The 9,404-nt window shown below is 40.8% G+C and overlaps 1 protein-coding gene across 1 annotated transcript in view; it reads left to right on the top strand.

Annotated features, from left to right (window-relative positions):
* The window catches only part of LNPEP (leucyl and cystinyl aminopeptidase), a 90,462-nt gene that overhangs the window by 54,797 nt on the left and 26,261 nt on the right, over positions 1 to 9,404 (top strand). Inside the window, exons 7-9 of the mRNA XM_006019696.3 lie at positions 160 to 273; positions 4,416 to 4,547; positions 6,694 to 6,825. Of these exons, the coding sequence (XP_006019758.1) occupies positions 160 to 273; positions 4,416 to 4,547; positions 6,694 to 6,825 (378 nt within the window). The remainder of the gene's footprint in view (positions 1 to 159; positions 274 to 4,415; positions 4,548 to 6,693; positions 6,826 to 9,404) is intronic.

Genomic DNA, 9,404 nt, shown 5'->3' with positions numbered 1-9,404 from the left:
TCGGACTTGATGATCTGCTCAGGTCCCTTCCGACCCTACCAACTATGAAACTATGAAACTATAATTATTCACTATCCATTTGTTATATAGAGGTTGAAATTCATTTTTTCTGTGATTGCATGTGGGAGGGAAAAGTCATGCATGCATTTGTTTTCTTAGTGGTTTGGCAATCTAGTGACTATGGAATGGTGGAACGATCTTTGGCTGAATGAAGGATTTGCCACTTTTATGGAATATTTTGCCTTGAAAGAAACTTTTCCAGATCTACACACTGTAAGTACTGCATTTTATCTGACATCTTATACCTTCTTTAAGGGTAGAAAAGACAGGTTTAATTCTAACATAAAATGACTAACTCAATGTATTTTTCATGAGTTTTACCTTGGAATTCATCATCTAACATACTATACATAGGGTAACTCACTAATGAAATTATAGTATTAAATGGTATGAAATCTAAAACCTTATTTTAAAAGCCAGCCATATTTTCAATAGTCTGTACATTTGCCCTTTTCCCCCTATGCTATCTGCTTTTTTATATAAAGCAGATAAATAGTTCTGTGTTTCTAGGTGTTGCATAATAGTGAATGCTAAGGACCAGATCCAGGAAAAGCATTTGGGCTATTTCTGCATGGTAGAATGCAATGCTCTGCAGATAGCTCGAGTTAGCTGGGGTATTGAGTCTGTGTGGCATGAGGCACTGCTGTGCAGAGATACCCAAGCTACAGAAGCAGTCATGACAGCATAAGCAAAGCACCTGGGATAATGAATGCTGTTGAGGAGTAGGGGATTGAGTCAGGTCTTAAGCTAATGTGGCTGTACTGCTTTTGGTTCTTGAGCTAGCTGGTGCAGACCCAGGCTAGGTATCTGCACAGTGCTGCGTTTTGCTGTATACGTTGGAGGCCTAAAGTACAATTTAGATGGTATTTGGATGCCTGCCAGGCCCTAAGGAAGGACTATTTATACATTTTTTATAAATGTATAAATACATTTATACAATGTATAATGCACTGGATACAATGCTTAAAAGTGAGGGGATCAGGGGAGTGCCCACCTCACTTGGCTACAAAATCTTGATCTCACATAGGCACTGAAGTTCGGAAGAGACTTGGTGTTTCAGACATGCTTCTCTTCATCATTTTCCTTTGGAGGTGTCTATACCACTCAGTGTGCTGGCTGCAAATCCTAAGTCTTGGTACCCAACTCCTCCTCATTTTTTGTATAGAGAACTTAGGCTATGTCACTACAAACTTAGCATACTAGGTAGTTGTACCCTGGCATCCTTCTCAGCACAGGATAATCCTTGAAGCAAAGGCAATGTAGTTGTATTTGCATATGCAGTTCTGAGTAAGGTAATTAGCACTGCCACAGCATGAGTGTGCTAGAAAATTGCCTGGTGTAGAAGATTTACAGATTTAGACCTGCCCATATGTGCTTAACTTGGGCTTGTACATTCTACTCCTGGAACCAGGTATCATACACAAGCCTGTTAGTAGCAGATGCCCATCTAAAAATTGTCTTAATAGGTGTCCTCCAATTCTCACTGCAGTATATATATCGGAATAGGAAACAGAAATTAAAAGACAGCTCCAGAGTTTACTGCTGAATTGTGCTTCATGCAGTGTGTCCATTTTAACCTACCTGCTCCATGTACATATATCTAATTTAGGGTCTCCTTGCAGCTCTTACTTTTGTATGAAGTTATGTACAAATACTGCTTATTTGAAGCCTTTGGTTTCACCACTTGGTGGTGCTAAGAAACAAGAAAAAAATGTCTACACAGTCTACAAAAAAAAAAAAAATCTAAAAAAAAATATTCACTTAAAATACATTTTAGTTCAGTGCAATTTGATCACTGCATGTATTGGTTCCTTTTTTCTTGATTTGGAGTATGCTAATATCCACTCTTGAACTACAGACCATTTTGGCAGATCTCTGCAATCAGGTTCAGCCCCACTGAAATAAAAATAAAAAAGGATAAAATATGAGTCAACAGCTTGCTGCCAGTCACAAGTGCTGATAGGCACTGATAACATGCAATGTCTTTATATAAAGTAATAGGAGAGTATCTGTTTATAAAGATCTGTGGCTTTAGTAGTAGAGCCTTAGGTTTAAAGCAGTGTGCATATTACTATATTACTATAAAGACATACTGCAGTCTGATTTTTGCTGTAATTTTTTTAGATCTTAATGGTGATAGAATTGTTCTTTAACATCCGTTAATCAGTTAGCTGAGGGAAGGTTTATATAAATTATTATTAACTCCAATCAAAAATCAGGAGACACTAAAACTTATTAGCTGAAACACACTGAAGACATTCCTACTTAGGACAAGTTATCCTGGCTATATTACTACTATTTTTGCATACTGGCTGTTTGCAGATGTGGGAAAAAACAGTGCTTTACTTTAAACTCAGAATGCTCCTGTGCCAAGCCCAGCACATGCCCAGAAGAGGCAGCATGTTAGTTGCACCCGGCTTTCCCAACATCTGTAGAGATCAAGCACTTCGGTGGGGCTTTTTTGGGGCTTTTATCTAATAGCTGTTTGACTCTGCTTTAGATAAAAGCACTAACAAGCCCCACTGAAGCACCTGATCTCTACAGATGCTGCAAAGCCAGGTCCAATTAACGTGCTGCTGCTTCCGGTAAAGCCCTTTTTTTTTTTTTTTTAATAACCACTGTGGTTATATGCAGTTGCTAACAGAAAGAAAGCAAATGCCAGTTTCTCTTCCAGGAAATGTACAGTATATAATCCTGATCTTCTCAAAGGATCTACCTGCCTAAAAATGTTCTTTTCTGTAGTAATGTGTTGGTAACTTCGCCATGTATGCATTTATTAGCTACAAATGACACAAACCACAGCCTTTCTTTAAGAACCTACTGGTTGGAATAAATCCTACCTTCATTGGATGTAGAGGGTTGTAATTGCAACAGAATTGCTGCAGTTATGCGGGGGAGAGAAATAGTTTGTGTAGAGACTGAGTCTTTGGCCTTGAGTTCTTGTTGACATGTTTTGCTTCTTCCTGGGCACTGCAAAGATTGACTTACAAGGTGTTGGCCAGAGGTGTAACAAGACAGTTGGGAGCCCAGCGGTGACTTATGACTATCAATATGTTGCCAGTGTGGCTGTGCTAGCAACTGCTATTTTTTTTGCCCCTTCCCCCCTCCCCCTGAAGCCGGTGCCTGGGAGGGAGTGGGGCAGGGGCAGGCGCTGCCCAGCTGGAGCAGAGTGCGGGACAGAGCTGCGAGTGGCTCATCGGGGAGCGTGGGGAAGGGGGGGCAGTTCCTGCTGCTGCATGCATCGCTGGGGGAGGCAAAGATGGGTATGTGCCCCCCAGATCTGTGCGCAGGGTGAGGGTGGGCTGCCTCTGTGGGCTGGAAGTGGCACTGGGCTCTTCCCGGTGGGGGTGTTGGGCTGGGGTTGTGCTCGGGGCGGGCAGTGGCAGCACCGGGGTTGGTGGGGGGGCGTATTACAGGGTGGGCTGTGGCCACCCCAGAATTCACCCTGCTTCCCAGTGCCACTGCTGTCGCCTGTCCTGTGCACAGCCCCGGACCAATGCCCCCACTGGAAAGAGCCTGGTGCTACCCCAGCCTGCAGCAGCAGCCCGCCCTTACCCCATGCACAGATCTGGGGGGCACGTGCCTCCCTTGCCTCCCTCAGGTGTGCACACTGTAGTGGGAGCTGCTCCCTGCTCCCTATGCCCCCTGGACAAGCCGCTCACAACTCCATCCCACACTCTGCCCCGGCTGGGCAGCGCTTGCCTCAGCCCCACTTCCTCCCTCACTGTGGGGGCCTCATCCTGCCCCCCCCATGCCCCTTCCCTCCCCTCTGCTCCTTCCCCCAAACAGACTTACCCGCTGGACACTACTCTTCATGCTGCTGGGGTGGCATTGCATGTTGAGGCTGTGCACATGTATGCAGCATTTATCAGCGACATTATTCACCACATCAGCCAAAAAAAGCCTATTGCCAATAATGTAAGTTTTCCTTTTATCGGTGCTGATACACTTGGGACTGATGTATCAGTAGACCTCTACACCTGAGTTATACAACTTATATGGACTGTAGTTGTCAGTCTGTGAGTAAGTTTCTGTTGTCACAGGTTGGGATGAAAAGGGTTAATTGCAGTTTGCTATCTCCTTTTGGCATTGTCCTATAAATCAAGGTGAATGTCAGAAAAAAAAAAGGAAAATTGAGCGTCCATGTTCAGAAGAGAGGGTTAGATGGTTAGGCTAATATTCCAGGTCCACAGGGAAGAGACCAAGAGAACAGTTAAAGTTTTCTGCTGCAACTACTCTGAATTCTGGCTCTGAACTCCAGGTGACTGGAAGAGTGCTTCGACTTGACTTCAGCTTAAGTGTTCTAATTCTCATTAGGGCATAAACAGCCTGTTTTGTTCTTTTTTTAAATCTAGGATGAAGATTTTCTGAATTTACAATTCAAGACCATGATGAAAGATGCCTTGAACTCCTCTCATCCAGTCTCCTCTGCTGTCCAGTCTTCAGAGCAGATTGAAGAAATGTTTGATGCACTTTCCTATATCAAGGTAATTCCAAATGTTTTGAAAATATAAGAACATATCCTAAATGGCACCAGAAGAGACTACAGAGTTACTTCTGTTCTCCAACCCTTCCTCCCCATTCCCCTAAACACAGTCTAAGCATGGGAAATAATTTAGCCTTTAATAAAAAAAAAATATCCTTCATAATTAGGTTGGGGTGCCTTGGTCAGGAGGATGCAAGTGCTATAAAACTACTTTTCCCTTCATTTTTCAGTCCTGTGTTGGGCAGAACTCGGTTATATCCTGAGAGAGATCCCAGATATTTATTTTATTATTTATTTAATTCTGTGCGTGTTTTTCATGTTCACCTTACCTAAACAAGTTTCCAATTCAACTGAAAGAAGAATAACCCCAGAATTCACACACTATCATGAATTAAGCAGTTAGTTTTAAAATTGCCAAATTTGTTGGCTCAGGAAAATAGGTCTGGAAGGGACCTCATGCGGTCATTTAGTCCAGCCCCTCACTCAATGCAGGATCATCCCTAAATAAACTATCCCAGTGAATTGTCGTGTAACCTGCTCATGGAATCTCTATACCTAGAACTTTTCACAGCTTCCTTGGTATCCTGTTCCAATGCTTAACAGCCCTCATGATGAGAGAGATTTATTTCTAATCTCCAACCTAAATTTCCTCTGCTGCAGATTGAGGCCATTGCTCCTAGTCCCGTCCCTTGCATCGTCTTTATCATAGCCCTTCAGGTATTTGAAGACTGATATTAAATCCCCTCCCCTCAGTCTTCTCTTCTCCAGACTAAATAATCCTAGTTCTTTCAGCCTTTCCTTGTAAGTCACCTTCTTCAGGGATCTAATAATTTTTGTTGCTTTCTGATGGACTCTTTCCAACCTGTCCACATCTTTCTTGAAGAGTGGGGCCCAAAACTGGACACAGTACTTCAAGTAAGGCCTCACTAGTGCTGAGTAGAGTGGAAGAATCATCTTCCTTGATTCTTTGCAAGTAACGCTTTTGTTATACAATCCAGTAAACTGAGCCAAAAATTACTGCCAATTTGGTAGTGTCTGTAACCAAGTTAAAGCTTTGGTCGCAAGGAGAGAACGAGTAATACTGGGGAGTGGGCTGTGCCCTGCATGCATACCCAGCATGGAGCCAGCTCCTGCTAACTGTTCCAGCGTCCCCATACCTCCCTCTTTCTGCTGTGGAAATCAGTTTCCTCACTTAAAAAACACACTCCAATTTTGGATGGCTAATATTTGAAGGAAAAAAGGTGTGTATGTAAATATAGTGTATTAATAATTCAGAAGGAAAATGCTTCTGTGTTCTAAAAAAATTATACCAGACTTCTAAGAATAGTATATAGGGTAGTTTTGAACACATTTCTAGTTGCTGGGGGTTTGTTAGAGTTTTATTTTTACAGTATTAGTATTTATATATCTTCAATGTATGCTTTAGTACTAATGGTGTGAAGTACATCTGTACATGCTTCAAGGTCATCTTCTGTTCATCTGCATTAGAATATGTAATCTTTCTGTCCTCAGGCCATTTATTGACTAGGTAGCTCTGATGCAGGAATGTTGCCACAGGCTTGCTCAGTGACCTTGATGGATGCAAGATTAAATTTAGTGTTCAGTTTTGTGCAAAACTGGCTATTTGGAATGCTTGTTTCACAAAATCTCCTTGCTTTTCAAGTCTTTAAACAAGCCGCATCTGTACTTGTTAGCATTCCTCCTTACTATGTTCCATTTTACCAATGTACCTTACTTTTCTCTGTTTGCTCTGTGTATGCATTTTAGTTACTTATGTTTTTATATTTCACACCATCTGTCACAAGGGCAGCAGCAACTTACAGTTCTTAATAATACTGTCAGTGAAATCTGAAAAGCACCAAAGACTCATTCACTAGAGTACCATTTATTTTACGTGGTATTAACTGGGAAGTCTTCAAATTAGATCAGTGTCAGTGAAACATCACTGATTCTTCAACCTTCCTAAAGCTTCATATATTTTTCAGAGAAACGTCAAATAACTATTTAGATGAAATCATCTGACTAAAATCTCAGCTCCCCAGTTATTCTTAGAAAGCCTGTGGTGTTCATAATTTGGAAAAAAGCATACACAAGTTAAAGGCTTCAAGTACTGTACATTTCTTTTTGTCTTACAAATTTATTTTTAGGGGGCTTCTCTTTTGTTGATGTTGAAAAACTTTCTTGGTGAGGATGCTTTTCAAGCTGGCATTGAGAATTATTTGCTAAATCACAGCTATGGATCCACCCAAAGTGATGACTTGTGGGACAGCATGAATGAGGTAACTATCCAAGTTATGTTATTGATCTTGTTTTGTACATGATATATTACACTGGGAAATGAAAAGTGTTTTCCCCCTTTGTATTACTGCTGCTAAGTAAGGCCATAAGCTATTTGAAAGCTTATTATTGCTTATTATTGATCATGATGACTGTTCAGATTTTCTGTATCATCCAGAGGTGCACAAACATAAATGAGCAATGGTGATGCCTAGAAGAAAAGCTTCCAATACTGCTAGTATTCCTTTCAGTCTTCTCTTAAAAATAGTCCTGAGATGGGGTAGCATAGACCACAGGTGGGCATTTATTTCTGTCGATAAGAAATTTTCTGATATTCTTACCAAGAGAAAGTCTGCAAACTGTAGCGTGTGTGTGTGTTCCAGACCCCTGGCTGGAGAGTGACACAGGGAAGCTCTCCATTCAGAGAACTGCTCCGTGGGACACTCCCACACATCGGGGAACCCATTACTTGGTAGCTAGTCATCTCCTGTGCCTGGGAAAGGGGTAGGCTGTCGATAGGCAGCCATCCAGCTTTTAAATTGCCATGTGTACAGTCCCGATGACTTTTCTTCCAGAATAAATATAATGTCTTTTTGTGGCCATAGTGCTTGTATTGCAAGCACAGAACCTACATACACTTCACTTACAAAAGGAGTTCTATTGAAGTCAGTATGACTAGACAGGAGTCAAGTTACTCAAGTGCTTAAAGATTTCCAGGATTTAGATCTCAGTATAGAAACATTAGAATTGGGTTTTCTCTAGTAAAAATTGAAAGGTGAGATTTTTCAAAAACACTTGTTGTTGGCCTACTTTACTGCTTAACACAGTGGTTCCCAACCTTTTTTTTTTTTTTTTTTTACATGCCCTGCTGCTGGGAGCGGAGTGCAGTGGTGGCAGGCCAGGGGTGGGGGAGTTCCTGGCACACAACACAGCTCATCTTTTCTGTGCAACACCGCTGGCATTGCCCCTGCAACCCGCATTTGGGTCACGACCCGGGGTTGTGAACTGGTGGCTTAACTGGTGATGCAGTTTATTTCAATGGGAAGTCAGTCCCTTATGATTAATTTCAATTGGAAAGTCTTAATTTTCTTCAGAGCTAAATGCAAAGTTCAAAGCTTTTGCATAGTTTCCCAAACAGAGGAAAAGTAAACAAAAGGAAGAAACAGAGGCACATAAATGTTAAAAGAAATCCTCAAAAAAAAATCAAGTAAACTATTTAGCCACATCCCATAGGAGAAGAAAAAAAAATCCGTGTCAGGATTCTTCCTGCTTTTAATGAATTTAGGAGTAACTGAGGTATAACATTGAATGTTAGCATGCTTAAAGTATAAGCTGTTAAATTATTCCTGGGGTGAGGGAGGGAATGAGATTTGTTGTTTTTCGAACAGGGTGGTTTTAATGGCACTAAATATATGTATTATGTATTAGCCTGGTGCCACACATTGTACAGAGAAGCAAGAAGACTAATTTCTTTTAATCACAATGTTAACAAAGATTTAGGAATGGGAAAAGCAAAATGATTTAATGGAGCTGTTGGGCAGCATTTATAAAGTACTTTGCTGACTGGACCAGGGCATGTAGGTCTTAAACATATTATGAAGAATGGACAATGATAGAGCAGAACAGACTGGGTGGGAGAAGAGTTTCCAGGTTTACAAGGAGACCAGCTGGTAGAAGGGACAAAGGAGGAGGATGTGAGGGGGGAATCTGTTTGTGCAGCTAATCTTAAAATGAAGCTTGATATGTTTATGGAGAGAATTATTACATTATTGCCTGTGATAATAGGGTACCAAACTTAGTGATGAAAAAAGTAGATGAAATATGGCTCTTCTGGATACAATAGTAATAACTCAGAAAATAAATTGCTCATAATTCATTCTTGTGCACATGCAGAGCCCCATTGTGTCCAATATGCTTGTATAGGGGTCCCCCCCTGGATCAGGGCATTAGTTTCCATATAGGTAGAGAGGAGAAAATGCATAACTGTTATAAACTACTTTACTGTCTGGGGTGAAAATTGAAGTATCAGTAAAAATGTAAATGTTCCTTATGATAAAAGCATATTAGCAAGATATGAGGGGAGATGGATTAATTATTTAAGAGTGGCAAATGATAGGATGAGGAGTAAATACTGAAGGCTTCTAAATTAAAATGGATTGTTTAACCACAGATGGAAGTATCAACATCTAAGCATTTCTGACTCTCTCAATTCAGTTCCTAATGTTTATTCTACAATAATTTAAATATTCATCTAATCTAGAACATTATCAGAATTCTGGGGAAACAAAGTAAAAAAGAGTGAAATGCCATAAAATGTATTGCATATGTACTTTGGTCTATTTGTACCTATTCCTACCTCACCTTAGTCTATGCAGAATTCTCTTTCTTGCTCAGCTGTCACTTGGGTTCCTTTCCCCCCAAGAAAATAAAACTTATTCATCACTCTTACTACTAACTGAATTGACAGGCCAAAGATTCTGTACAGAGATTTAATCTCTCTCCTTGCATTAGTATGAATTCCAAGTTGGTTCTCATCTAGTGAGCTGTGAGGAGATGTTGAAAAAGACAGGTGGACAATACT

Source organism: Alligator sinensis, unplaced genomic scaffold (assembly GCF_000455745.1).
Source record: "Alligator sinensis unplaced genomic scaffold, ASM45574v1 scaffold223_1, whole genome shotgun sequence".
NCBI classification, from domain to species: Eukaryota; Metazoa; Chordata; order Crocodylia; family Alligatoridae; genus Alligator; species Alligator sinensis.
This window is presented reverse-complemented; position numbering and strand designations above follow the sequence as displayed.